The sequence below is a fragment of the Gallus gallus genome, chromosome 25 (genome assembly GCF_016699485.2).
Source record: "Gallus gallus isolate bGalGal1 chromosome 25, bGalGal1.mat.broiler.GRCg7b, whole genome shotgun sequence".
NCBI classification, from domain to species: Eukaryota; Metazoa; Chordata; class Aves; order Galliformes; family Phasianidae; genus Gallus; species Gallus gallus.
In genome coordinates this window covers 1523967-1551631 of record NC_052556.1, presented here as the reverse complement: position 1 = coordinate 1551631, position 27665 = coordinate 1523967, and the positions used below count along the sequence as shown (strand labels likewise).

At 48.7% G+C, this 27665-nt stretch overlaps 8 protein-coding genes across 11 annotated transcripts; all 8 read left to right on the top strand.

Moving 5' to 3' along the window:
- The first annotated feature begins 5471 nt into the window (after positions 1-5471).
- On the top strand, positions 5472-15752 carry LOC121107570 (feather keratin 3-like). Of its 3 annotated transcripts, XM_046904015.1 has the most exons (3): positions 8292-8328; positions 8654-11738; positions 15037-15752. In XM_046904015.1, exon 3 carries the CDS (start codon positions 15058-15060, stop codon positions 15352-15354), a length of 297 nt encoding a protein of 98 aa, XP_046759971.1. In that variant the 5' UTR covers positions 8292-8328; positions 8654-11738; positions 15037-15057; the 3' UTR covers positions 15355-15752. The 3 variants fall into 3 exon arrangements, with proteins under 3 accessions (XP_046759972.1, XP_046759971.1, XP_046759970.1); XM_046904016.1 differs by lacking the exons at positions 8292-8328; positions 8654-11738 and adding an exon at positions 5472-5508; XM_046904014.1 differs by lacking the exons at positions 8292-8328; positions 8654-11738 and adding an exon at positions 14667-14703.
- Positions 5838-6564, top strand: LOC769139 (feather keratin 1-like). Its single transcript, NM_001277931.2, has one exon. The coding sequence runs from the start codon at positions 5861-5863 to the stop codon at positions 6152-6154; it is 294 nt and encodes a 97-aa protein (NP_001264860.1). The 5' UTR covers positions 5838-5860; the 3' UTR covers positions 6155-6564.
- LOC100858797 (feather keratin 1-like) lies at positions 8302-9392 on the top strand. Its single transcript, NM_001277960.2, has 2 exons — positions 8302-8328; positions 8654-9392. Exon 2 carries the CDS (start codon positions 8675-8677, stop codon positions 8969-8971), a length of 297 nt encoding a protein of 98 aa, NP_001264889.1. The 5' UTR covers positions 8302-8328; positions 8654-8674; the 3' UTR covers positions 8972-9392.
- Positions 12067-12800, top strand: LOC769121 (feather keratin 1-like). Its single transcript, NM_001277929.3, has one exon. It carries the CDS (start codon positions 12089-12091, stop codon positions 12383-12385), a length of 297 nt encoding a protein of 98 aa, NP_001264858.2. The 5' UTR covers positions 12067-12088; the 3' UTR covers positions 12386-12800.
- Positions 15753-17623: 1871 nt separating the features above from the next.
- LOC100859191 (feather keratin 3-like) lies at positions 17624-18679 on the top strand. The gene is made up of 2 exons (NM_001277808.3): positions 17624-17639; positions 17973-18679. Exon 2 carries the CDS (start codon positions 17994-17996, stop codon positions 18288-18290), a length of 297 nt encoding a protein of 98 aa, NP_001264737.3. The 5' UTR covers positions 17624-17639; positions 17973-17993; the 3' UTR covers positions 18291-18679.
- Positions 18680-20536: 1857 nt separating this feature from the next.
- Positions 20537-21599, top strand: LOC100859148 (feather keratin 3-like). Its single transcript, NM_001277795.2, has 2 exons — positions 20537-20573; positions 20907-21599. The coding sequence occupies exon 2, from the start codon at positions 20928-20930 to the stop codon at positions 21222-21224; it is 297 nt and encodes a 98-aa protein (NP_001264724.2). The 5' UTR covers positions 20537-20573; positions 20907-20927; the 3' UTR covers positions 21225-21599.
- A 1873-nt stretch (positions 21600-23472) lies between these two features.
- On the top strand, positions 23473-24558 carry LOC121107569 (feather keratin 3-like). Its single transcript, XM_046904013.1, has 2 exons — positions 23473-23509; positions 23843-24558. The coding sequence occupies exon 2, from the start codon at positions 23864-23866 to the stop codon at positions 24158-24160; it is 297 nt and encodes a 98-aa protein (XP_046759969.1). The 5' UTR covers positions 23473-23509; positions 23843-23863; the 3' UTR covers positions 24161-24558.
- LOC121107568 (feather keratin 1-like) lies at positions 23473-27494 on the top strand. Of its 2 annotated transcripts, none has more exons than XM_046904012.1 (2): positions 23473-23509; positions 26779-27494. In XM_046904012.1, the coding sequence occupies exon 2, from the start codon at positions 26800-26802 to the stop codon at positions 27094-27096; it is 297 nt and encodes a 98-aa protein (XP_046759968.1). In that variant the 5' UTR covers positions 23473-23509; positions 26779-26799; the 3' UTR covers positions 27097-27494. The 2 variants fall into 2 exon arrangements, with proteins under 2 accessions (XP_046759968.1, XP_046759967.1); XM_046904011.1 differs by lacking the exon at positions 23473-23509 and adding an exon at positions 26409-26445.
- The last annotated feature ends 171 nt before the right edge of the window (positions 27495-27665 follow it).

The following is a 27665-nucleotide window of genomic DNA, read 5'->3' as shown; positions in this document are numbered from 1 at the left end:
ATCTGGTGCAAAAGCTCAGTCCCAGTGTTGTAAGCGGTGCTTATGGCCATGACCAACCCAGTGGTTTGGGTAACAGAGCATCCTTCTCTCTGAGACATCTATTTCTAGAGAAAAGAGCTCTGAAATTGAATCTGAAGGAATAAGTGGCCTCACTGTGGCCTTCCAGTACTTGAAGGGAATGTATAAACAGGAAGGGGAACAGCTGTTTACATGGGTTGACAGTGATAGAACAAGAGTTAGGGTAGTATGGTTGGGTTGCAGTTGGACTTGACGATCTTTGAGGTCTTTTCTAACCTGAGCAACTCTATGATTCTATGAATGATTTTAAACTAAGGCAGGGAGGTTTAGGTTGGATATTAGGAGGAAGTTTTTCACTCAGAGGGTGATGACGCACTGGAACAGGTTTCCCAAGGAGGTTGTGGATGCCCCATCCCTGGAGGCATTCAAGACCAGGCTGGACGTGGCTCTGGACAGCCTGGTCTGGTGGTCTGGACCCCCTGTCCATGGCAAGAGGTTGAAACAAGATGATCTTTGATGTCCTTTTCAACCCAGGCCAGTCTATGATTCTATGGTAACTGTGCAAGAGGATTATAAATGCTGCCTGTGTGAAGGTAAACTTGTTCAGACCAAAGCATAACATTTCAGTAAGGCTGGATACTCTATTTGTGCTTTTATTTTTCTTGCTTGGAATGAATACTGAGCATTATTTTTTTTTCATAGAACAGAAAAAGGTGCCAAGTTTTTCAAAGCTCTCTAAAGGATTTAGGATATGATCTCCAGATAAAATCTATGCTGGCTTTTATGTTTTTTTTTGAATCCTCAGCTGCCATTTAAGAAAACTGCAATTACCAATGCCTGGGAGTTAATGACTATGGGATAATGATCTTTAATGAAAAGAAATCCCCTTAATGAAAATCTACACTGGGAGTCATCCTTTAGGTGATAGTTGGTTAAAAAAAGAAGTATTATCTTACTGTGAATTTATGTGCTTTTCCGAAGAGAACAGTTAGAGAGAAACAAAGGAAAGAATAAGCAGAGGAATGAGAAGCTTACGTTGTGGAAATGTTCTTAAACTGACTGAAGGATTAAAGATGTTTCTGTGCTTGAGATCCTATTTATCCATGCAGGTTTCTACTTCCACCTGCTCATATATGTCAGGCTGCACCCAGGTAAAACACAGACTTATGTTCTGCCTGCAGGTTTATTTACTTGGAAATGTAGAAGACCCTTAACCATCTCTTGAGTCATTCTCCTGACTCTAGAAACAGCCTCTGGAATTGAAGAATGTTCCTTTTGTTGCTCCTTTTTCAGCCTGAGCATATGAATGCTTCAGGTCTTTCTGAGCCCCCTTCCCAAAATGCAAACAAAAGATGAGCAGATCATGCATTCATACACAAGTGTTCTTCTCTGTTTAGACATACATAGACAGTGAGCAAGTAGGTTTTCATTCAGGTGACTTCCGAGAAGATGCTTTTGTATGAAAACGTCCCGTCTTGCTCAGCAATGGGATTTCAGCTGCCTATTTTCAGACACCTGCCAACATTGCAAAGCTACTTCAATCGAAAGCAAACAAAAATGCATGTGATGCAAGCACCTTAACACATAACTAGAGAATGTATATTAATAACCTTGACACCTATTTCAGGGTGACTTTGTAACTTTGCTTTAAAATGCTGCAATCGTGCTGGATACTTAAAATATGGTAATAAGCATTTTGCATGTATAAATCATTAATGAGCGTTTGCAAAGTGCATAGAAATTCTTTAATCTGAAACTTCTGTCGGCTGTTTCCAATGGCTTTCATTGCTCTGGGGTCTTTACAAAGGAACAAAGAAAATACAAAATCCTTTTCCCTGTATATCAGATCACGTGCTCACTCTCCCTAAACATGCAGGGTCCATGGGCATGGCCAGTGGCAGAGGGCACTGTCCTTATTTTATGGCCATATCTTCAGTATTTTTTCATGCAGAGCCCAGTGATTCCCTGTCATCTTTCCTCTGACATCCCTATGAGTCTCTTTGGAGCCAGGTGAAAGCTGTAAGCGACATCCTGGGAAACAGAATGGAAATGTTGCCCAAATTGCTCCTGATTAAGCCACGGTGCCTTAAACAGTACTGATTTTTAGAAAGCATTTGCCTTGAAAGCAAAGCATCTGAGGAGCTTTGCATTTAAAGCCCAATGTAATTAGTCACTGAAATACACTTATGAGCAGGTAAAATAATCCATCATGGATATGATTTTTATCCTGAGAAAAATATGATTACAATGACTTCTACCCTTGGTGGTAAAAATCATTGTAATGATGGATGTCCATGGAGTGGAGTTGACCTTACGTCTATTGGAGTCACCTGAGACTGTTTAAGGTGTGAATGGGTTTTAGTGTGAGCACAGTATTGGGAAAAAGTTGCAATATGAGGCAAGAAATCATGACCTGATTAAGAGCTGATCAGTGGAATGACATGCGTGACTGTGATCTGTTTATCTTGAAGGCATGCTGTTGCTCAATTCATGGGTGTCTGAAGCCAGAACCATATTTTAAGTATAATAGTGCTGCACTCTGCATGTATAAATCATTAATGAATACCTGTGATATGACATTTGATCTAAGGAGGCCACGGAGCTACCTGATAAGAGTTACTGCCCCAAGCATCCCTCCAACACACCTTATAATTTAGAAGAGATTTGCAGGAAAAAAATTACCATTCTATGAGAGAAGCAAACAAGCAGCAGGTAAACAACCCCAGATGGGAAATCTGGAGGGCAGATCTCGGGGTAGATGAGGCACTTTCCCTGATGAGCTCCTCCTGTGGGCTGTCAAATGCAGTTTCTGCCACAAAGATGAGCTGCACAGGGGCAGGAAAAAAATGCTGTCATCAGTGGTGGCTGCAGCTTTTCACCCTGACTTTTACTGACAGACCCCTGCATGGGGGTCACTGCCCAGGTGAGCATACTGGGGGCCAATCAGAGCTTGAAGAATGATACTTTACCCATCAGAAAGGGCGAGGAAAGCTAGAAAGGCCCTTTTCTAAAATAATGGTGATCAAAACAACCTGTCTAGACAGCACAGTGGTACATTACAATTGCTTTTATTTCAGACTTCAATGGAAGGATAAGTCTCCAACCTTTCCTTCTCAGACCAGAAGGAGTCCACCTGCTGTGGGATCACTGGGTGTGATCTCGAGCTATAAACCTGGAGCAGACTTTTGGCTCCAGCTCTGCAGGTAAACGCCTTTAATTTGTCTTCTCTCAGCAGACCTGAGGAAATAACTCTTCACTGAGATGGGCATGCTGGTGAAACACAAAGGGAGAGAAGCAAAAAGTGGCAGAATTTGTATAAAGCACATATTTTTGAAGTGGCAATGGGTACAGCAGCAGGGTGATGCCCAGGAAAGTGGCTGGTTCGTGTTGATGGTCTCCAAAAAATCACATTCCGACTTTATTTTGCTGCCTGGTGCTGCTGCTTTACAGAGTCAGAAGATTTCAGAGTGGCTGAAGATCTGCTGCAGAAGTTTTTAAATGCTGCCATTATGACACACAGAACTATTTTTTTAATGAAAAATTTAATAACCTTGGTTTCTGAAGCTATTAAACATTGTCTGGTTGAGGAGTAACCATGACTCTCAAATTTAAAGTGAAGTCATTATCCAAGTGACATACCTGTTTAAATTTTGTCATATACTTGGAATATTTACCTGGTATGTGTACTTTATGTCTCAACCATTAATGAATATTTGGGACTAACTTTGAAGCTTGGTTCTTTAAAGGAGCCAAGGGAGAAGCTTCAGTGTTGTTGTACAGCCCCAGGGATCTGCAGACAGACACACCCCAGTGGCTTCTAAAGGTATAATGGAGGTAAATGAAAGATCAGGATGGTGATATTGCTAGGTAGAAAACTTTAGTTTAAGACAAGTATACCCTTTCAGAAGGAAATAATATTTTGTTCAGATGTTTTCTGGAACTGATCATAGAATGGATTGGGTTGGAAGGGACCCCAAGGATCATCTAGCTCCAACCCCTCTGCCACAGGCAGGGCCACCAACCTCCATATCTAATACTAGACTAGGCTGCCCAGGGCCCCATCCAACCTGACCTTGAACACCTTCAGGGATGGGGCATCACTTATTTCACCTCAGTGATAGTCATGGGCTGCATTCTCAAGAATTTCTTCTTGTTTTATGGTTATAAAATCTTTTGAGAATGAGAGTGAGCTTGACTACTGAATACGGAAAAAATAAATACAAAACTCTTAGAATAATAATCATCAAGTAACATCATGTGATGTGGTATTTTGTAGCAACACTTCTAGATAAATAATTTTGACCCCTTCATAGTCAGTTCAGTTCTTGTTTTGCTGCAGAGGTGATGAATTAGGCATCATTTTCATAGATGAAATGAAACTCTTCGCAGAAACGTTTCATACAGTGGTGAAAAAAAAAATCATTGCTTCAGATGTTCATCATTTTTCCTCATTTGCTTAAGCCAAAATTACCAACTCAAATTATTTAAGTCTAATAAAAGTGATTGTCTGGTACACCACCTCAATGAAGCATTTGTTTTCCTGTGTTATGGTATGGTAATAAATCAACACAGTATGTGTCCAAGCAATTACATGGATGCCATCTTCTCATGTGATGTAAATTGGTTTAATTTCTTTCCTATAAGAGAGGTGTCTGAATAACCTAAGTGGAGGTTCTGGGTACAAAATTGTTATTCCTGTACATAAAACCTTAGCATAATACACCTCTAATTAGACATGGGAAACAACTAGTTCAATAGCCCTTACCCAATAATACCCAGCACGGGATACTGTATTTTTTCCACAGAGAAATGCTTTGTGGAATAGTTTTGGATTGCTTTAAGAAGCTTTTTGTTTGTCGTACTGAATTCCTAAGTCAGCATTTCTTAAGAGGAGCAAACCGATGGTCTGCATTATGGAGGGATGTGACTTGGTTCTGCTTTTACTAAAAAAGAGTTTAAATGTAAAATATATTTCAAAGATGTGAGGTGTGCAACAATTCTTAGAGAAAAATGATTGGAGAGTTGTGCAAATAATGCATATTTTCTGGTCATGTACTAATTTAGGATGTCTGGCATTACTCTGACTTCTAAATGGCCGCATGAAAAGCAAGCCAATGATTAAGTGACACAGAGTGAAGGAAAACTGCATTGCTTTCCAAGCAGAGTACCATTAATGTACAAATTATGAGAATAAAGAGTATTCTGCTTGAGACATCATTTGCAACATTAGTGAAGATAAAATGAAAGGATCAGAGGAGGAATGGGTGTGCCATTAGCATGGAAATGAAGGGGGAACATTGCATGGATCAATCCCAAACACTGCATCTTTAGAGGGGAATGATTTGCATGCATGGTGAGCATGTTGTTGGTACAGAAATTACAAGAGAAACAGGTACTATAGGCCTGGGGCGGTCCAGATCAGTATAAAAGGCAGTCCAGCACCAGGCTCCCTCATCCACTTCTCTTGCCTTTTCTTCCTTGGTGAACAAGGTGAGCTGGAGTGGCCTTCTCCTCACTCTTTTCTTTCTCTGCTTTCTTCTTGCTCTTCGGGCTTCCACTGAGTCTTCGCCTCCGTTTAGGCCTTGGTGTGAGCCTTGCTCCTTGATGGTGTTCCACCAGATCTGTTCTGCTTTCCAGTGTGGGGGGAGAGGGGGGAAGGCCTTGGGCTGACTCTGCTGGGGCTCCTGGGGATCTGGGCTGCCAAGCCTCTCGCTGCCCCAGCACTACCTGCCTCTGCTCCCCAGCCTGTTCCTCCTTCCTTGGCAAGCAGGCTGCTAGGCTGCTGCTTATGCTGTGTGTGTTTTGCCTGTCCCCTCTCCAGGTCGACCTCCATCCCACCACCATGTCCTGCTTCGATCTGTGCCGTCCCTGTGGCCCGACCCCACTGGCCAACAGCTGCAACGAGCCCTGTGTGCGCCAGTGCCAGGACTCCCGGGTGGTGATTGAACCATCTCCTGTGGTGGTGACTCTGCCTGGACCCATCCTCAGCTCCTTCCCCCAGAACACTGCTGTGGGATCTTCAGCATCTGCTGCTGTTGGCAACATCCTGAGTGCTGAAGGTGTGCCCATCTCTGGTGGCTTTGGCATCTCTGGCCTGGGTGGCCGCTTCTCTGGCAGGAGGTGCCTGCCCTACTAAGGATGAGGTGAACGTCCCATGAGCCCATTGCCCAGGAAGGCTGAAGCCAGGTGCCGGACTGAGGATGGAACTGCTGGCCAGCATTTCCAGATGGGCTGAGCACCCTCATGCCCTCCTGTAAAGCAGAGAGGGAAGCCAGGATGCCAGCTTATGTGTCTGGAAACACAGCCAGCAGGTGTCTTCTTCTCCCACTTTCTACTCATCATCATTAGGCGTCCATATTGTCTCCTGCTGTCCTGTGCCTTGGGTTCATCCTGAAGCCAGCTGAGATGGCTCTGCTTCTTCTTTCTCTCACCGTATGAAGGAGAAAGATATGCATCTCATTTTGGGGAAGGGGTGTAAGATCCTTTTACCATGCACTGTTTTTTTTTTCTATCTTCAGACTCAATAAAATTTGTGCTGCATTATAATCTCAGTTTATTTGTGTTTTTTCATTGTTGGGATGCCCAACCATGCTGTCCAAGGTGAAATGTGATGTTCTGGACTGTAAAGTTCAGTTCTGCTCCCAGATCTTCCCTCTACTCCTACTCCCCACTTTCTGATTCCTCAGCAATGCTGTGACTGCTGCACAGTCACTGCCTGCATTTGTAGGGCCACTGAGCTGCAACTGTGAATTGAAGGTGTTTGGGAATTCAGTGTCTGACCCTTGCACACATGAGGAAGAAAGAAATTCTCTTGATTGCAGTCATCGTATCTTTTAGCCCTTTTGCCCCAAATTGCCAGACCAAAAACGTTAGGGAGGGACACAACCTGTCCTGTGTGTGATGTGGCTTGTATTACTGTGTCTCATTTCACCACATGTGATGATTGCTTCTGCCTAAGGGAGTGCAGTGCAGGGAGAAAGAAGCTACATAGTTCTTCCCAAATGCTCTAGTCCTCCACAAGTGATGCTTTTGTCTGTGCCTCCCAGTCCTGTTTGAGGCACTGAGGTCCTGCCCTCCTGCTGTGCCAAATGCTGTGGGAAGCCCTGCAATGCCTTTCACTGTAGGTAAGGGCCTTGTCTTCCATGACAAGCAGCTTTTGTGAACAAAAGTCCTGAGCCTGACTGTGCAGGAAGCCCCTCAGGGAATGTACTCTTTGCCAACAGTCATGAGTCATCGTGAGCTTTGAGCTGGAGCAAAGTGTGCAGAAAAGCTCAACCAGAGGAGGGAAGGTGACTTCTGCAGCATGTGGTATGGGGAGTGGGGTACTGCAGGGCACCAGGGCCTTTGGGCAGACCACAGTTGTGAGCGCTGACCGTAGGACTTCCATGTATAAAATTGTGTGAGAGTGATGAGATGCATATGGAGATCCTGGCATCTACTTGCATCCACAGGCATCTTGCTGATGTTCTTGGGCAACAGCAGCTGGTGGTGACTTTAGGTGTCCTATGGGATGCTAAAGTTTCTAAGCGTTTTTTAGTGATGACTATTGAATTAGCACGTAGTTACAAAGCAGATGTTGTTGAAAGCCTTGAAGAGAGAGAAGGAACAGGCCTGAGTCCACAACAATGGCCTTTGGTGGTGTATTAAAAAAGATCTCTCCTCTAACAGCCATCTGCAGTCAGCTGGGGGCTGCAGGAAACTTCACAGATGGAGGAGAGAATGTCAAAGAACATATGAATGTCTCCTGATGTTAATATTGGATAGTCTAAAACATAACAGGGTATATCCAACCTGACTGGTTAATTTTGGCTTAATTTTGGCAGTTCAGTGAGACATGAAGCGACGGTGGCAGCTACTCCTGTCATAGGAAAATATTTTTGAGACTTGTATTTTAGGATTGGAAGGCAACATGAGGCATGCATTTTTTAAATCTTCAAAGTAAAGCCCCTGAGGGTACAAGGTTGGCATCAAATAGTGTAGCTGGATACTGCACACTGCTGGATGCATCATTTGCTTGTGCTGAGGTATCATTTCCAATGGAAAAATTTTGGTCTCTAATCCTGTCACTTGAAAGGAACTTGTGTGGCAAAATGCGTATGTCATGAAAAGTTAAATGAAAAGGGAGAATTGCAGGGAAGAAAAATCAGTGTCCCTATTTACTTAATTTCCAAGTTTTGCATACACAATGAGCTTGGGTATCTCACAGTAATGGTAGCTCTAGGCCTGGGGCGGTCCAGATCAGTATAAAAGCCTGTCCAGAACCAGGCTCCTTCATCCACTTCTCTTGCCTTCTCCTCCTTGGTGCACAAGGTAAGCTGCAGTGGCTTTCTCCACACTCTTCTCTTGCTCAGCTTCTCCTCTTGTGTTTCTCACCTGCACTGAGCCTTTGCCTCCGTTTAGGCCTTGGTGTGAGCCTTGCTCCTTGATGGTGCTCCCACCAGATCCGTTCTGCTTTCCAGTGCGGGGGGAGGTGGGAGAAGGCCTTGGGCTGACTCTGCTGGGGCTCCTGGGGATCTGGGCTGCCAAGCCTCTTGCTGTCCGAGCACTACCTGCCTCTGCTCCCCAGCCTGTTCCTCCTTCCTTGGCAAGCAGGCTGCTGCTCATGCTGTGTGTGTTTTGCCTGTCCCCTCTCCAGGTCGACCTCCATCCCACCACCATGTCCTGCTTCGATCTGTGCCGTCCCTGTGGCCCGACCCCACTGGCCAACAGCTGCAACGAGCCCTGTGTGCGTCAGTGCCAGGACTCCCGGGTGGTGATTGAACCATCTCCTGTGGTGGTGACCCTGCCTGGACCCATCCTCAGCTCCTTCCCCCAGAACACTGCTGTGGGCTCCAGCACCTCTGCTGCTGTTGGAAGCATCCTGAGTGAGGAGGGAGTGCCCATCTCCTCCGGTGGCTTTGGCCTCTCTGGCCTGGGTGGCCGCTTCTCTGGCAGGAGGTGCCTGCCCTACTAAGGATGAGGTGAACGTCCCTTGAACCCATTGCCCAGGAAGCCTGAAGCCACACACCGGACTGAGGATGGAGCTGCTGGCCTGAGTTTCCAGATAGGCAGAGCACCCTCATGCCCTGCTGCAAAGCCTGTGGTGTCTGGAAGCATGGCCCTCTGATGTCTTCTTCTTCTCCCACTTTCCACTCATCATCATTAGGAGTCCATCTTGTCTCCTGCTGTTCTGTGCACTGGGTTCATCCTGAAGCAAGTTTAGATGGTCCTGCTTTTTCTCCCTCTCACTATGTGAGGGAGGAAGATGTGCATCCCATTCTGGTGAAGGGATGTCTGAATACCAGCTGCTCTTGTTGCAGCCTGGACCAGATCCCTTCCACCATGCATTGCTTTATTTTCTACCTTCAGACTCAATAAAGTTTATGCTGCATTATTATCTCAGTCTCCTCTTGTTTCTTTCCTGTTGGGATATTCACTCAAGATGTCTAGGGGAAAATGTAATGCCCTGCTATTGAAAATGGTCGATGGCTATTGTCCTCATTGGACCTCCTTCCTGCCTTGAGTATTGGAGATGGACATTGGAGATGACATTGTGAACTGGTTGAGAGCCAGAGTAATGTGCATTGTTGGCAATGTCCTCCAAGTGTTTCCATATGCTCCTTCAAATTTACACTTAAAGGATGAGCAAGTTTTGATTTTGTCTTTAGTTGCTGATGCAAACATTTGAGCTGCTGGATTGTATGGTTTTGAGGCAAGTGCCCAACTGGTTGAAGTTATGATGCTGTATTACCGTTCTAAGCATATTTTTCTTCCCATCCCTCCATGAACACCTGACAAACCCTCAAAGTACAGAGTCCAAAAAGAGTCAAAGAGATAAGTTGTCATCTATTGCTTCTTTCCAATGGCATATTTTAGTTCCTATTTTCAGTTCTCTTCTCAGAACCTACCGTTCTCTACTACTTCGTGGGCAATCCTTATCTCCTGGCCCTGTAGTCCTGTTTAGAGTGAGATTCCACTCTTGTGTTGTATCCTATATATTTCTATGCCAGATGGATACTATTGTATTTGATGGCTACTATTCTAACTTAAATTCAGCAAGAATTCAAAAGGCCTTTGTGTCTCTGCTTGGGAGACTCAGTAAAAATCCACTTTGCTTCATGCTTTAAGGCATTCTGTGCCTTTTACTGAATGCAGGTGATGTTAAAATATACACCCAGGGACAGAAGACAACACCCTTAGCAGGAAATCTGAGAAAGCAGGGTGTTGTAAGATGTTTGAGGTCTTGTGTATACCCTCAGCATGGGGATCTGAGTTGGGGGGTATGGAGAGATGGTAGAAAAGTACTTTTTTGCATGCAGTGTTTTGCTCGTTGAAGGTTTTTGAATGAAAGAAACATGGATAGGGCACTGATGTTCCATAAAGTTTGAGGATGACTAAGATTCCTTAAAGTATGAATAAAATCCTTTTTCTTCATGCAGAGATGCTGTATTGCAATCACACTGAGGACTTATTCTGAATAGAGATTTGCTTAAATGAACACATCCTGTCTCCCTAGAAGCTCCTTTCATCTTCCCGAATGAGAAATTTGGTTGTGCCTCTGTGATTACAGAGTTTCCTGAGTCTGGTAGAGTCCCACTGTAATTGTGGAGGGTATTTTGTCCACACTGTGGAATGAGGGTCTGGCAAGGGCCTGCGGTGTGTATGTTGGGTATCACACGCCAGACAGTTGCTCCCCCTGGGCATGTGCTGCCTCAGGCTAACACTGCATAGAGCTTGGTGTCCTCCTATGGCACATGTCCTCGGGATGGCCCTGACTCCTGCTGCTGTCCCAACTGCTCTTGGTGGCACTCCCAGACCTCATTTGTTTCTGGGTGGATGTATGTACAGCCTGGAAATGTTGCTGTGTGTTTGTCAGTGTGTACTGTGTCAGGACGTAGGGACAAAAAAGGATCCAAGGCATGGGGACATGGGGAACGAAGAAGGAAGAGTTTTAAACGAAACAAAATGTTCTTGTTAAGGTTTGCATTCTATAAGATAGCAGTAGAATCTAGCTAATACTGACTTTGGAAGAGCAACATCATTCTTTCCTGGTATATACATGGAATGGTGTTGGGGGATCACCAGGCAATGCATGGAGGAGGTGAAAAGGCAAAGCAGACAGGCTAACTTGACAGAGTGCAGTGACATATCACATAGAGAGTTTGAAACACCTGACAGCACATTCTCCCTGCTGTAAAAATGATGCCTAGGAAAGCTTAAAAGTCCTTGGAGGCATTGAGAACAATAGGTTTGTCCAGTCCTTGGATAAAGAAGTTCTGCTCTTTAATTAGATGTTTATAATGAAAAAAAAAAAAAAACCCAAAAAACCAAAACAACACAAATACATTCATAACACCAAAGCATAAGGGCATACCTCAGAAGGGTAAAATGCTGATGTCACCTGAAAACATGGCAGCATTCTGACTTGTAAAACAATGGCCTGATTTTAGCATAATTACCAGTGGAAATACTGGCCTATAATATCATACCATGAAAGGAAACTGCATTAGGGAACAGGAATGTAATGAAAATGGAAATAAAAAGGAAGCATTGCAGGGAAAATAAACAACCAAACGATTTACATAATTGCGAAGCTAAGCATAAAATATGACCTTGTTGGTAAACACATTCCAAGTGTAAAACTGCCTTGCAGCCTCGGGCAGTCCTGAGCAGTATAAAAGCCTGTCCAGCACCAGGCTCCCTCATCCACTTCTCTTGCCTTCTCCTCCTTGGTGAACAAGGTGAGCTGCAGTGGCCGTCTCACATTCCTCTTTCTCTGCTTCTCCTCTTGCTCTTCTGGCTTCCACTGAGTCGTGGACTCTGTGCAGGCTTGCTGTGAGCCTTGCTCCTTGATGGTGCTCCCACCAGCTCTGTTCTGCTTTCCAGTGTGGGGGGAGATGGGAGAAGGTCCTGGGCTGAATCAGCTGGGGCTTCTGGGGATCTGGGCTTATATACACTCTCTCTGTCTCATCACTACCTGTCCCTGCTTCCCAGCCTGTGCCTCCTCTCCTGACAAGCAGGCTGCCAGGCCGCTGCCCACACTAACTGTGTTTGGCTGTTCTCTCTCCAGGTTCACTCCCATCCTACAGCCATGTCCTGCTTCGATCTGTGCCGTCCCTGTGGCCCAACCCCACTGGCCAACAGCTGCAACGAGGTCTGTGTGCGCCAGTGCCAGGACTCCCGGGTGGTGATCCAGCCGTCTCCTGTGGTGGTGACCCTGCCTGGACCCATCCTCAGCTCCTTCCCCCAGAACACTGCTGTGGGCTCCAGCACCTCTGCTGCTGTTGGCAGCATCCTGAGTGAGGAGGGAGTCCCCATCTCCTCTGGTGGCTTTGGCATCTCTGGCCTGGGCAGCCGATTCTCTGGCAGGAGGTACCTGCCCTGCTAAGGATGAGGTGGTTGTCCCTTGAGCCCATTGCCCAGGAAGCCCAAAGTCTGACACCGGACTGAGGTCAGAGCTGCTGGCCAGAATTTCCAGGTGTGCTGAGCACCCCTGAACTCTCTTGCAAAAAAGTAAGGGAAGCCAGGATGCCTGCAATTACAATTAGGGAATATGACCAGCAGATACCTTCTTCTTCTCAACATCATAACTCCATGTTGCCTCCTGCTGTCCTGTGCCTTGGGTTTATCCGGAAGCAAGTGGAAATGACCCTGCTTCTTGTCCCTTTAAACACGTGAGGGAGGAAGACATACATCCTGTTCTGGTGGAAAGAGTATCTGAGTACCAGCTGCCCCCATTGCAACCTGTACCAGATCTCTTCCATCACGCATTGCTTCATTTCTATCTTTAGACTCAATAAAGTTGATGCTGCATTGCAATCTCAGTCTCCTTGTGTTCCTTCCTCATTGGAATGACTGGTTCGTCTGTGTAGGGGCTGATGTGGTGTTTTGGGTTGGAAAAGAGTTGGTTCTTACGGTCCTAATTGGACCTCCTGTCCACACAGAGTGTGAGAATACCTTCAAGACAGATGAACATTATAGGGAAACGGAAGAGGTGAATGGGAATGTAGTCAGGCAAGGCATGCCAAGATAGTCCAGGTGCTCTCTCAAATTTACATATCTATAAGGAGCTAAGGTTTTCATAGTCCATTTCATATGATGAAGCAAACATTTTAATTTTCGGATTGTATAGTTGTGAGGCCAATGCCCAAAGAGGCAAAGCTCTGACTGGCTGTTACATCTCAAAGAGTATTCTTTTGCCCATCCCTCCTCCAAGCACATCTGCCAAACCCTTGAAGTGGAGAGAGCCCCAAAGAAGTCCAAGTGAGCCCAACATTGTTGAAATCTGAGCCCTCCTGTGATTTGTTACTACATCTGTGTCTTGAGCATGGGTGGGTATAATGGGTAGGAGTGCAAGCTGGAAACGCAGAGCCTATCTTCTCAAAACGGAGGAACTGGGCAGCATCTGTGATATCTCCTGAAAACAATGCAGAGTGCAGGAATGGAGCAGGATTAGAATGGTATCCCCCGGTGGTATAATCCTGTGGTCAAAAGCACGATGTATTGTGGAGTCCTATCATACGCCTCACTGTGGACTGAATGGAAATGGGACTGGAGTAGCCCTGTAGGGCTCCTCCAAAATTCCCAGTGAGCTGCCGCGCAGACTGTGCCTGGGGAGGTCCCAATCCTGGGTTAATTTTGTCCCTCAAGGGAGAGACTTCAAGCTGAGGAGACTGAGGGAGTGGTACAGCACCAACTTTGGTCTTAGTCCTCCTTCCCAGACCCCTGTCTTCCACAGCTCCTGCTTTGCTCCTGCCACTCTGATCCTGCCTCCAATGGTATCAGGGGAACCTGTGGTGCCACTGATCATGCATCAGTCTTGGAGAGCACTCGCAGAGCTCCTGGACACGGAAGGGTATCTGCTGGAAATCCCATCAAGTATTTGGTTGTGCCCACTGGGCCGTCAGTCTGGGTGGCCAAAGCGCAAGTTGTGTGAAAGACATGGGCAGGTGGAGGGACACGTATCAATTGCTTACGTGTGCTTTTGTCACTGGCATTCCTCCTAGTTTAACAGAGGTCACAAGCAAGGTGTCGTTGGAGAGTCGTAGCCTACACTGCCTATTCTTTTGGAACGATGCGTTTTAAGGCAGGGATGTATGAAGGAGAGAAATAAGATTGCAAAAGAAGGGGCAGGCCCATTGCTGCCAAGAGCAACAATTAATGTGAGAGAGATTCCAAAATCCAAGAGCAGAAGTGGCCTGACTGGAAAGGTGATTTTAACAGAATGTAAGCGTAGCCTTAGAGTGATGATGCTGGCCTTGAGACAGTGAAGTCCAGCCTGAAGCTTCACGGTTAGGAGGAGAAGAACGGCAGTCATCAGCAGCGTGTTAAATCAAGGCCCCAGAGTCGCAGGCTGGCATCCCCTGGAGTGGTGAGAAAGTCATCATCGGTGGCTGTATCATCAGGTTGTGCCTACGTGTCCATTTCTCTGGAAATACTTTGGATGGTAATGCAGTCACTTGAAAGGAATGCGAATGATAGAATGGGTGCGATTAGAAATGGGAAACAAAATGGTCGCATCACTAGCACTTAAAATAGACACTATTTTCTGCAATGGTCAGAGTTTTGCATGCAAGTTGAGCTATTTGTAAACATTAGCATCTGAAGCATGCTCCGTGCCTGGGGCGGACTAGACCAGTATAAAAGGCAGTGCTGCACCAGGCTCCCTCATCCACTTCTCTTGCCTTCTCCTCCTTGGTGAACAAGGTGAGCTGCAGTGGCTTTCTCCTCACTCTTCTCTTTCTCAGCTTCTCCTCTAGTTTTTCTCACCTCCAGGGTGCCTTTGCCTCTGTTTAGGCCTTGGTGTGAGCCTTGCTCCTAGATGTTCTTCCCACCAGCTCTGTTCTGCTTTCCAGTGTGGGGGGAGGAGGGGGAAAGCCTTGAACGGACTTTTCTGGGGCTTCTGGGGATCTGGGTTGCCAAGCCTCTCTATGTGCCTACGCTACTTGTCCCAGCTTCCCAGCCTGTACCTCCTCCCTTGGCTAGCAGGCTGCCAGGCTGTTGCTCATGCTGCCTGTGCTTCTCCTGTCCCCTCTCCAGGTCCACCTCCATCCCACCACCATGTCCTGCTTCAGTCTGTGCAGCCCCTGTGGCCCGACCCCGCTGGCCAACAGCTGCAACGAGGTCTGTGTGCGCCAGTGCCAGGCCTCCCGGGTGGTGATTCAGCCCTCTCCCGTGGTGGTCACCCTGCCTGGACCCATCCTCAGCTCCTTCCCCCAGAACACCGCTGTGGGCTCCAGCACCTCTGCTGCTGTTGGCAGCATCCTGAGTGAGGAGGGAGTGCCTATCTCCTCCGGTGGCTTTGGTATCTCCGGCCTGGGCAGCCGCATCTCTGGCAGTAGGTACCTGCCCTGCTAAGGGTGAGGTGGACGTCCCATGAACCCCTTGCCCAGGAAGCCCAAAGCCAGGTGACAGACTGAGGACAGAGCTGCTGGCCAGCATTTCCAGACGGGCTGAGCACCCCTGCCAGATATTACTGCCTGGGAATATGACCAGCAGATGTCTTCTTCTTCTACTTTCCTCTGAATATCACGAGTTCATCTTGTGTCCTGCTGTCCTGTGCCTTGGGTTTATCCTGAAGCAAGTGGAAATGGCCTTGCTCCGTGTCCCATGTGTGGGACGAAGACATGATTCCCATTCCGCTGGGAGCGTGTCTGAGTACCAGCTGCCCCCATTGCAACCTGTACCAGATCTCTTCTATCACGCATTGCTTCATTTCTATCTTCAGACTCAATAAAGTTGATGCTGCATTGCAATCTCAGTCTCCTTGTGTTCCTTCCTCATTGGAATGACTGGTTCGTCTGTGTAGGGGCTGATGTGGTGTTTTGGGTTGGAAAAGAGTTGGTTCTTACGGTCCTAATTGGACCTCCTGTCCACACAGAGTGTGAGGATACCTTCAAGACAGATGAACATTATAGGGAAACGGAAGAGGTGAATGGGAATGTAGTCAGGCAAGGCATGCCAAGAGAGTCCAGGTGCTCTCTCACATTTATATATCTATAGGGAGCTAAGGTTTTCATAGTCCATTTCATATGATGAAGCAAACATTTTAATTTTTGGACTGTACATTTGTGAGGCCAATGCCCAAAGAGGCAAAGCTCTGACTGGCTGTTACATCTCAAAGAGTATTCTTTTGCCCATCCCTCCTCCAAGCACATCTGCCAAACCCTTGAAGTGGAGAGAGCCCCAAAGAAGTCCAAGTGAGTCCAACGCTGTTGAAATCTGAGCCCTCCTGTGATTTGTTACTACATCTGTGTCTTGAGCATGGGTGGGTATAATGGGTAGGAGTGCAAGCTGGAAACGCAGAGCCTATCTTCTCAAAACGGAGGAACTGGGCAGCATCTGTGATATCTCCTGAAAACAATGCAGAGTGCAGGAATGGAGCAGGATTAGAATGGTATCCCCCGGTGGTATAATCCTGTGGTCAAAAGCACGATGTATTGTGGAGTCCTATCATACGCATCACTGTGGTCTGAATGGAAATGGGACTGGAGTAGCCCTGTAGGGCTCCTCCAAAATTCCCAGTGAGCTGCCGCGCAGACTGTGCCTGGGGAGGTCCCAATCCTGGGTTAATTTTGTCCCTCAAGGGAGAGACTTCAAGCTGAGGAGACTGAGGGAGTGGTACAGCACCAACTTTGGTCTTAGTCCTCCTTCCCAGACCCCTGTCTTCCACAGCTCCTGCTTTGCTCCTGCCACTCTGATCCTGCCTCCAATGGTATCAGGGGAACCTGTGGTGCCACTGATCATGCATCAGTCTTGGAGAGCACTCGCAGAGCTCCTGGACACGGAAGGGTATCTGCTGGAAATCCCATCAAGTATTTGGTTGTGCCCACTGGGCCGTCAGTCTGGGTGGCCAAAGCGCAAGTTGTGTGAAAGACATGGGCAGGTGGAAGGACACGTATCAATTGCTTACGTGTGCTTTTGTCACTGGCATTCCTCCTAGTTTAACAGAGGTCACAAGCAAGGTGTCGTTGGAGAGTCGTAGCCTACACTGCCTATTCTTTTGGAACGATGCGATTTAAGGCAGGGATGTACGAAGGAGAGAAATAAGATTGCAAAAGAAGAGGCAGGCCCATTGCTGCCAAGAGCAACAATTAATGTGAGAGAGATTCCAAAATCCAAGAGCAGAAGTGGCCTGACTGGAAAGGTGATTTTAACAGAATGTAAGCGTAGCCTTAGAGTGATGATGCTGGCCTTGAGACAGTGAAGTCCAGCCTGAAGCTTCACGGTTAGGAGGAGAAGAACGGCAGTCATCAGCAGCGTGTTAAATCAAGGCCCCAGAGTCGCAGGCTGGCATCCCCTGGAGTGGTGAGAAAGTCATCATCGGTGGCTGTATCATCAGGTTGTGCCTACGTGTCCATTTCTCTGGAAATACTTTGGACGGTAATGCAGTCACTTGAAAGGAATGCGAATGATAGAATGGGTGCGATTAGAAATGGGAAACAAAATGGTCGCATCACTAGAACTTAAAATAGACACTATTTTCTGCAATGGTCAGAGTTTTGCATGCAAGATGAGCTATTTGTAAACATTAGCATCTGAAGCATGCTCTGTGCCTGGGGCGGACTAGACCAGTATAAAAGGCAGTGCAGCACCAGGCTCCCTCATCCACTTCTCTTGCCTTCTCCTCCTTGGTGAACAAGGTGAGCTGCAGTGGCTTTCTCCTCACTCTTCTCTTTCTCAGCTTCTCCTCTAGTTTTTCTCACCTCCAGGGTGCCTTTGCCTCTGTTTAGGCCTTGGTGTGAGCCTTGCTCCTAGATGTTCTTCCCACCAGCTCTGTCCTGCTTTCCAGTGTGGGGGGAGGAGGGGGAAAGCCTTGAACGGACTTTTCTGGGGCTTCTGGGGATCTGGGTTGCCAAGCCTCTCTATGTGCCTACGCTACTTATCCCAGCTTCCCAGCCTGTACCTCCTCCCTTGGCCAGCAGGCTGCCAGGCTGTTGCTCATGCTGCCTGTGCTTCTCCTGTCCCCTCTCCAGGTCCACCTCCATCCCACCACCATGTCCTGCTTCAGTCTGTGCAGCCCCTGTGGCCCAACCCCGCTGGCCAACAGCTGCACCGAGCCCTGTGTGCGCCAGTGCCAGGCCTCCCGGGTGGTGATCCAGCCCTCTTCCGTGGTGGTCACCCTGCCTGGACCCATCCTCAGCTCCTTCCCCCAGAACACCGCTGTGGGCTCCAGCACCTCTGCTGCTGTTGGCAGCATCCTGAGCCAGGAGGGAGTGCCTATCTCCTCTGGTGGCTTTGGCATCTCCGGCCTGGGCAGCTGCATCTCTGGCAGTAGGTACCCGCCCTGCTAAGGGTGAGGTGGACGTCCCATGAACCCCTTGCCCAGGAAGCCCAAAGCCAGGTGACAGACTGAGGACAGAGCTGCTGGCCAGCATTTCCAGACGGGCTGAGCACCCCTGCCAGATATTACTGCCTGGGAATATGACCAGCAGATGTCTTCTTCTTCTACTTTCCTCTGAATATCACGAGTTCATCTTGTGTCCTGCTGTCCTGTGCCTTGGGTTTATCCTGAAGCAAGTGGAAATGGCCTTGCTCCGTGTCCCATGTGTGGGACGAAGACATGATTCCCATTCCGCTGGGAGCGTGTCTGAGTACCAGCTGCCCCCATTGCAACCTGTACCAGATCTCTTCTATCACGCATTGCTTCATTTCTATCTTCAGACTCAATAAAGTTGATGCTGCATTGCAATCTCAGTCTCCTTGTGTTCCTTCCTCATTGGAATGACTGGTTCGTCTGTGTAGGGGCTGATGTGGTGTTTTGGGTTGGAAAAGAGTTGGTTCTTACGGTCCTAATTGGACCTCCTGTCCACACAGAGTGTGAGGATACCTTCAAGACAGATGAACATTATAGGGAAACGGAAGAGGTGAATGGGAATGTAGTCAGGCAAGGCATGCCAAGAGAGTCCAGGTGCTCTCTCACATTTATATATCTATAGGGAGCTAAGGTTTTCATAGTCCATTTCATATGATGAAGCAAATATTTTAATTTTTGGACTGTACATTTGTGAGGCCAATGCCCAAAGAGGCAAAGCTCTGACTGGCTGTTACATCTCAAAGAGTATTCTTTTGCCCATCCCTCCTCCAAGCACATCTGCCAATCCCTTGAAGTGGAGAGAGCCCCAAAGAAGTCCAAGTGAGTCCAACGCTGTTGAAATCTGAGCCCTCCTGTGATTTGTTACTACATCTGTGTCTTGAGCATGGGTGGGTATAATGGGTAGGAGTGCAAGCTGGAAACGCAGAGCCTATCTTCTCAAAACGGAGGAACTGGGCAGCATCTGTGATATCTCCTGAAAACAATGCAGAGTGCAGGAATGGAGCAGGATTAGAATGGTATCCCCCGGTGGTATAATCCTGTGGTCAAAAGCACGATGTATTGTGGAGTCCTAACATACGCCTCACTGTGGACTGAATGGAAATGGGACTGGAGTAGCCCTGTAGGGCTCCTCCAAAATTCCCATTGAGCTGCCGCGCAGACTGTGCCTGGGGAGGTCCCAATCCTGGGTTAATTTTGTCCCTCAAGGGAGAGACTTCAAGCTGAGGAGACAGGGAGTGGTACAGCACCAACTTTGGTCTTAGTCCTCCTTCCCAGACCCCTGTCTTCCACAGCTCCTGCTTTGCTCCTGCCACTCTGATCCTGCCTCCAATGGAATCAGGGGAAGCTGTGGTGCCACTGATCATGCATCAGTCTTGGAGAGCACTCGCAGAGCTCCTGGACAGGGAAGGGTATCTGCTGGAAATCCCATCAAGTATTTGGTTGTGCCCACTGGGCCGTCAGTCTGGGTGGCCAAAGCGCAAGTTGTGTGAAAGACATGGGCAGGTGGAGGGACACGTATCAATTGCTTACGTGTGCTTTTGTCACTGGCATTCCTCCTAGTTTAACAGAGGTCACAAGCAAGGTGTCGTTGGAGAGTCGTAGCCTACACTGCCTATTCTTTTGGAACGATGCGATTTAAGGCAGGGATGTATGAAGGAGAGAAATAAGATTGCAAAAGAAGGGGCAGGCCCATTGCTGCCAAGAGCAACAATTAATGTGAGAGAGATTCCAAAATCCAAGAGCAGAAGTGGCCTGACTGGAAAGGTGATTTTAACAGAATGTAAGCATAGCCTTAGAGAGATGATGCTGGCCTTGAGACAGTGAAGTCCAGCCTGAAGCTTCACGGTTAGGAGGAGAAGAACGGCAGTCATCAGCAGCGTGTTAAATCAAGGCCCCAGAGTCGCAGGCTGGCATCCCCTGGAGTGGTGAGAAAGTCATCATCGGTGGCTGTATCATCAGGTTGTGCCTACGTGTCCATTTCTCTGGAAATACTTTGGACGGTAATGCAGTCACTTGAAAGGAATGCGAATGATAGAATGGGTGCGATTAGAAATGGGAAAGAAAATGGTCGCATCACTAGCACTTAAAATAGACACTATTTTCTGCAATGGTCAGAGTTTTGCATGCAAGTTGAGCTATTTGTAAACATTAGCATCTGAAGCATGCTCCGTGCCTGGGGCGGACTAGACCAGTATAAAAGGCAGTGCAGCACCAGGCTCCCTCATCCACTTCTCTTGCCTTCTCCTCCTTGGTGAACAAGGTGAGCTGCAGTGGCTTTCTCCTCACTCTTCTCTTTCTCAGCTTCTCCTCTAGTTTTTCTCACCTCCAGGGTGCCTTTGCCTCTGTTTAGGCCTTGGTGTGAGCCTTGCTCCTAGATGTTCTTCCCACCAGCTCTGTCCTGCTTTCCAGTGTGGGGGGAGGAGGGGGAAAGCCTTGAACGGACTTTTCTGGGGCTTCTGGGGATCTGGGTTGCCAAGCCTCTCTATGTGCCTACGCTACTTGTCCCAGCTTCCCAGCCTGTACCTCCTCCCTTGGCTAGCAGGCTGCCAGGCTGTTGCTCATGCTGCCTGTGCTTCTCCTGTCCCCTCTCCAGGTCCACCTCCATCCCACCACCATGTCCTGCTTCAGTCTGTGCAGCCCCTGTGGCCCGACCCCGCTGGCCAACAGCTGCACCGAGCCCTGTGTGCGCCAGTGCCAGGCCTCCCGGGTGGTGATCCAGCCCTCTTCCGTGGTGGTCACCCTGCCTGGACCCATCCTCAGCTCCTTCCCCCAGAACACCGCTGTGGGCTCCAGCACCTCTGCTGCTGTTGGCAGCATCCTGAGCCAGGAGGGAGTGCCTATCTCCTCTGGTGGCTTTGGCATCTCCGGCCTGGGCAGCTGCATCTCTGGCAGTAGGTACCCGCCCTGCTAAGGGTGAGGTGGACGTCCCATGAACCCCTTGCCCAGGAAGCCCAAAGCCAGGTGACAGACTGAGGACAGAGCTGCTGGCCAGCATTTCCAGACGGGCTGAGCACCCTGGCCAGATGTTATAGCCCGGGAATATGACCAGCAGATGTCTTCTTCTTCTACTTTCCTCTGAATATCACGAGTTCATCTTGTGTCCTGCTGTCCTGTGCCTTGGGTTTATCCTGAAGCAAGTGGAAATGGCCTTGCTCCGTGTCCCATGTGTGGGACGAAGACATGATTCCCATTCCGCTGGGAGCGTGTCTGAGTACCAGCTGCCCCCATTGCAACCTGTACCAGATCTCTTCTATCATGCATTGCTTCATTTCTATCTTCAGACTCAATAAAGTTGATGCTGCATTGCAATCTCAGTCTCCTTGTGTTCCTTCCTCATTGGAATGACTGGTTCGTCTGTGTAGGGGCTGATGTGGTGTTTTGGGTTGGAAAAGAGTTGGTTCTTACGGTCCTAATTGGACCTCCTGTCCACACAGAGTGTGAGGATACCTTCAAGACAGATGAACATTATAGGGAAACGGAAGAGGTGAATGGGAATGTAGTCAGGCAAGGCATGCCAAGAGAGTCCAGGTGCTCTCTCACATTTATATATCTATAGGGAGCTAAGGTTTTCATAGTCCATTTCATATGATGAAGCAAATATTTTAATTTTTGGACTGTACATTTGTGAGGCCAATGCCCAAAGAGGCAAAGCTCTGACTGGCTGTTACATCTCAAAGAGTATTCTTTTGCCCATCCCTCCTCCAAGCACATCTGCCAAACCCTTGAAGTGGAGAGAGCCCCAAAGAAGTCCAAGTGAGTCCAACGCTGTTGAAATCTGAGCCCTCCTGTGATTTGTTACTACATCTGTGTCTTGAGCATGGGTGGGTATAATGGGTAGGAGTGCAAGCTGGAAACGCAGAGCCTATCTTCTCAAAACGGAGGAACTGGGCAGCATCTGTGATATCTCCTGAAAACAATGCAGAGTGCAGGAATGGAGCAGGATTAGAATGGTATCCCCCGGTGGTATAATCCTGTGGTCAAAAGCACGATGTACTGTGGAGTCCTAACATACGCCTCACTGTGGACTGAATGGAAATGGGACTGGAGTAGCCCTGTAGGGCTCCTCCAAAATTCCCATTGAGCTGCCGCGCAGACTGTGCCTGGGGAGGTCCCAATCCTGGGTTAATTTTGTCCCTCAAGGGAGAGACTTCAAGCTGAGGAGACTGAGGGAGTGGTACAGCACCAACTTTGGTCATAGTCCTCCTTCCCAGACCCCTGTCTTCCACAGCTCCTGCTTTGCTCCTGCCACTCTGATCCTGCCTCCAATGGAATCAGGGGAACCTGTGGTGCCACTGATCATGCATCAGTCTTGGAGAGCACTCGCAGAGCTCCTGGACAGGGAAGGGTATCTGCTGGAAATCCCATCAAGTATTTGGTTGTGCCCACTGGGCCGTCAGTCTGGGTGGCCAAAGCGCAAGTTGTGTGAAAGACATGGGCAGGTGGAGGGACACGTATCAATTGCTTACGTGTGCTTTTGTCACTGGCATTCCTCCTAGTTTAACAGAGGTCACAAGCAAGGTGTCGTTGGAGAGTCGTAGCCTACACTGCCTATTCTTTTGGAACGATGCGATTTAAGGCAGGGATGTATGAAGGAGAGAAATAAGATTGCAAAAGAAGAGGCAGGCCCATTGCTGCCAAGAGCAACAATTAATGTGAGAGAGATTCCAAAATCCAAGAGCAGAAGTGGCCTGACTGGAAAGGTGATTTTAACAGAATGTAAGCGTAGCCTTAGAGTGATGATGCTGGCCTTGAGACAGTGAAGTCCAGCCTGAAGCTTCACGGTTAGGAGGAGAAGAACGGCAGTCATCAGCAGCGTGTTAAATCAAGGCCCCAGAGTCGCAGGCTGGCATCCCCTGGAGTGGTGAGAAAGTCATCATCGGTGGCTGTATCATCAGGTTGTGCCTACGTGTCCATTTCTCTGGAAATACTTTGGACGGTAATGCAGTCACTTGAAAGGAATGCGAATGATAGAATGGGTGCGATTAGAAATGGGAAACAAAATGGTAGCATCACTAGAACTTAAAATAGACACTATTTTCTGCAATGGTCAGAGTTTTGCATGCAAGATGAGCTATTTGTAAACATTAGCATCTGAAGCATGCTCTGTGCCTGGGGCGGACTAGACCAGTATAAAAGGCAGTGCTGCACCAGGCTCCCTCATCCACTTCTCTAGCCTTCTCCTCCTTGGTGAACAAGGTGAGCTGCAGTGGCTTTCTCCTCACTCTTCTCTTTCTCAGCTTCTCCTCTAGTTTTTCTCACCTCCAGGGTGCCTTTGCCTCTGTTTAGGCCTTGGTGTGAGCCTTGCTCCTAGATGTTCTTCCCACCAGCTCTGTCCTGCTTTCCAGTGTGGGGGGAGGAGGGGGAAAGCCTTGAACGGACTTTTCTGGGGCTTCTGGGGATCTGGGTTGCCAAGCCTCTCTATGTGCCTACGCTACTTGTCCCAGCTTCCCAGCCTGTACCTCCTCCCTTGGCCAGCAGGCTGCCAGGCTGTTGCTCATGCTGCCTGTGCTTCTCCTGTCCCCTCTCCAGGTCCACCTCCATCCCACCACCATGTCCTGCTTCAGTCTGTGCAGCCCCTGTGGCCCGACCCCGCTGGCCAACAGCTGCAACGAGGTCTGTGTGCGCCAGTGCCAGGCCTCCCGGGTGGTGATCCAGCCCTCTTCCGTGGTGGTCACCCTGCCTGGACCCATCCTCAGCTCCTTCCCCCAGAACACCGCTGTGGGCTCCAGCACCTCTGCTGCTGTTGGCAGCATCCTGAGCCAGGAGGGAGTGCCTATCTCCTCTGGTGGCTTTGGCATCTCCGGCCTGGGCAGCCACATCTCTGGCAGTAGGTACCCGCCCTGCTAAGGGTGAGGTGGACGTCCCATGAACCCCTTGCCCAGGAAGCCCAAAGCCAGGTGACAGACTGAGGACAGAGCTGCTGGCCAGCATTTCCAGACGGGCTGAGCACCCTGGCCAGATGTTATAGCCCGGGAATATGACCAGCAGATGTCTTCTTCTTCTACTTTCCTCTGAATATCACGAGTTCATCTTGTGTCCTGCTGTCCTGTGCCTTGGGTTTATCCTGAAGCAAGTGGAAATGGCCTTGCTCCGTGTCCCATGTGTGGGACGAAGACATGATTCCCATTCCACTGGGAGCGTGTCTGAGTACCAGCTGCCCCCATTGCAACCTGTACCAGATCTCTTCTATCACGCATTGCTTCATTTCTATCTTCAGACTCAATAAAGTTGATGCTGCATTGCAATCTCAGTCTCCTTGTGTTCCTTCCTCATTGGAATGACTGGTTCGTCTGTGTAGGGGCTGATGTGGTGTTTTGGGTTGGAAAAGAGTTGGTTCTTACGGTCCTAATTGGACCTCCTGTCCACACAGAGTGTGAGGATACCTTCAAGACAGATGAACATTATAGGGAAACGGAAGAGGTGAATGGGAATGTAGTCAGGCAAGGCATGCCAAGAGAGTCCAGGTGCTCTCTCACATTTATATATCTATAGGGAGCTAAGGTTTTCATAGTCCATTTCATATGATGAAGCAAATATTTTAATTTTTGGACTGTACATTTGTGAGGCCAATGCCCAAAGAGGCAAAGCTCTGACTGGCTGTTACATCTCAAAGAGTATTCTTTTGCCCATCCCTCCTCCAAGCACATCTGCCAATCCCTTGAAGTGGAGAGAGCCCCAAAGAAGTCCAAGTGAGTCCAACGCTGTTGAAATCTGAGCCCTCCTGTGATTTGTTACTACATCTGTGTCTTGAGCATGGGTGGGTATAATGGGTAGGAGTGCAAGCTGGAAACGCAGAGCCTATCTTCTCAAAACGGAGGAACTGGGCAGCATCTGTGATATCTCCTGAAAACAATGCAGAGTGCAGGAATGGAGCAGGATTAGAATGGTATCCCCCGGTGGTATAATCCTGTGGTCAAAAGCACGATGTATTGTGGAGTCCTAACATACGCCTCACTGTGGACTGAATGGAAATGGGACTGGAGTAGCCCTGTAGGGCTCCTCCAAAATTCCCAGTGAGCTGCCGCGCAGACTGTGCCTGGGGAGGTCCCAATCCTGGGTTAATTTTGTCCCTCAAGGGAGAGACTTCAAGCTGAGGAGACTGAGGGAGTGGTACAGCACCAACTTTGGTCTTAGTCCTCCTTCCCAGACCCCTGTCTTCCACAGCTCCTGCTTTGCTCCTGCCACTCTGATCCTGCCTCCAATGGAATCAGGGGAACCTGTGGTGCCACTGATCATGCATCAGTCTTGGAGAGCACTCGCAGAGCTCCTGGACAGGGAAGGGTATCTGCTGGAAATCCCATCAAGTATTTGGTTGTGCCCACTGGGCCGTCAGTCTGGGTGGCCAAAGCGCAAGTTGTGTGAAAGACATGGGCAGGTGGAGGGACACGTATCAATTGCTTACGTGTGCTTTTGTCACTGGCATTCCTCCTAGTTTAACAGAGGTCACAAGCAAGGTGTCGTTGGAGAGTCGTAGCCTACACTGCCTATTCTTTTGGAACGATGCGATTTAAGGCAGGGATGTATGAAGGAGAGAAATAAGATTGCAAAAGAAGGGGCAGGCCCATTGCTGCCAAGAGCAACAATTAATGTGAGAGAGATTCCAAAATCCAAGAGCAGAAGTGGCCTGACTGGAAAGGTGATTTTAACAGAATGCAAGCGTAGCCTTAGAGAGATGATGCTGGCCTTGAGACAGTGAAGTCCAGCCTGAAGCTTCACGGTTAGGAGGAGAAGAACGGCAGTCATCAGCAGCGTGTTAAATCAAGGCCCCAGAGTCGCAGGCTGGCATCCCCTGGAGTGGTGAGAAAGTCATCATCGGTGGCTGTATCATCAGGTTGTGCCTACGTGTCCATTTCTCTGGAAATACTTTGGACGGTAATGCAGTCACTTGAAAGGAATGCGAATGATAGAATGGGTGCGATTAGAAATGGGAAACAAAATGGTCGCATCACTAGCACTTAAAATAGACACTATTTTCTGCAATGGTCAGAGTTTTGCATGCAAGATGAGCTATTTGAAAACATTAGCATCTGAAGCATGCTCCGTGCCTGGGGCGGACTAGACCAGTATAAAAGGCAGTGCTGCACCAGGCTCCCTCATCCACTTCTCTTGCCTTCTCCTCCTTGGTGAACAAGGTGAGCTGCAGTGGCTTTCTCCTCACTCTTCTCTTTCTCAGCTTCTCCTCTAGTTTTTCTCACCTCCAGGGTGCCTTTGCCTCTGTTTAGGCCTTGGTGTGAGCCTTGCTCCTAGATGTTCTTCCCACCAGCTCTGTCCTGCTTTCCAGTGTGGGGGGAGGAGGGGGAAAGCCTTGAACGGACTTTTCTGGGGCTTCTGGGGATCTGGGTTGCCAAGCCTCTCTATGTGCCTACGCTACTTGTCCCAGCTTCCCAGCCTGTACCTCCTCCCTTGGCCAGCAGGCTGCCAGGCTGTTGCTCATGCTGCCTGTGCTTCTCCTGTCCCCTCTCCAGGTCCACCTCCATCCCACCACCATGTCCTGCTTCAGTCTGTGCAGCCCCTGTGGCCCGACCCCGCTGGCCAACAGCTGCACCGAGCCCTGTGTGCGCCAGTGCCAGGCCTCCCGGGTGGTGATTCAGCCCTCTCCCGTGGTGGTCACCCTGCCTGGACCCATCCTCAGCTCCTTCCCCCAGAACACCGCTGTGGGCTCCAGCACCTCTGCTGCTGTTGGCAGCATCCTGAGCCAGGAGGGAGTGCCTATCTCCTCTGGTGGCTTTGGCATCTCCGGCCTGGGCAGCCGCATCTCTGGCAGTAGGTACCCGCCCTGCTAAGGGTGAGGTGGACGTCCCATGAACCCCTTGCCCAGGAAGCCCAAAGCCAGGTGACAGACCGAGGACAGAGCTGCTGGCCAGCATTTCCAGACGGGCTGAGCACCCCTGCCAGATATTACTGCCTGGGAATATGACCAGCAGATGTCTTCTTCTTCTACTTTCCTCTGAATATCACGAGTTCATCTTGTGTCCTGCTGTCCTGTGCCTTGGGTTTATCCTGAAGCAAGTGGAAATGGCCTTGCTCCGTGTCCCATGTGTGGGACGAAGACATGATTCCCATTCCGCTGGGAGCGTGTCTGAGTACCAGCTGCCCCCATTGCAACCTGTACCAGATCTCTTCTATCACGCATTGCTTCATTTCTATCTTCAGACTCAATAAAGTTGATGCTGCATTGCAATCTCAGTCTCCTTGTGTTCCTTCCTCATTGGAATGACTGGTTCGTCTGTGTAGGGGCTGATGTGGTGTTTTGGGTTGGAAAAGAGTTGGTTCTTACGGTCCTAATTGGACCTCCTGTCCACACAGAGTGTGAGGATACCTTCAAGACAGATGAACATTATAGGGAAACGGA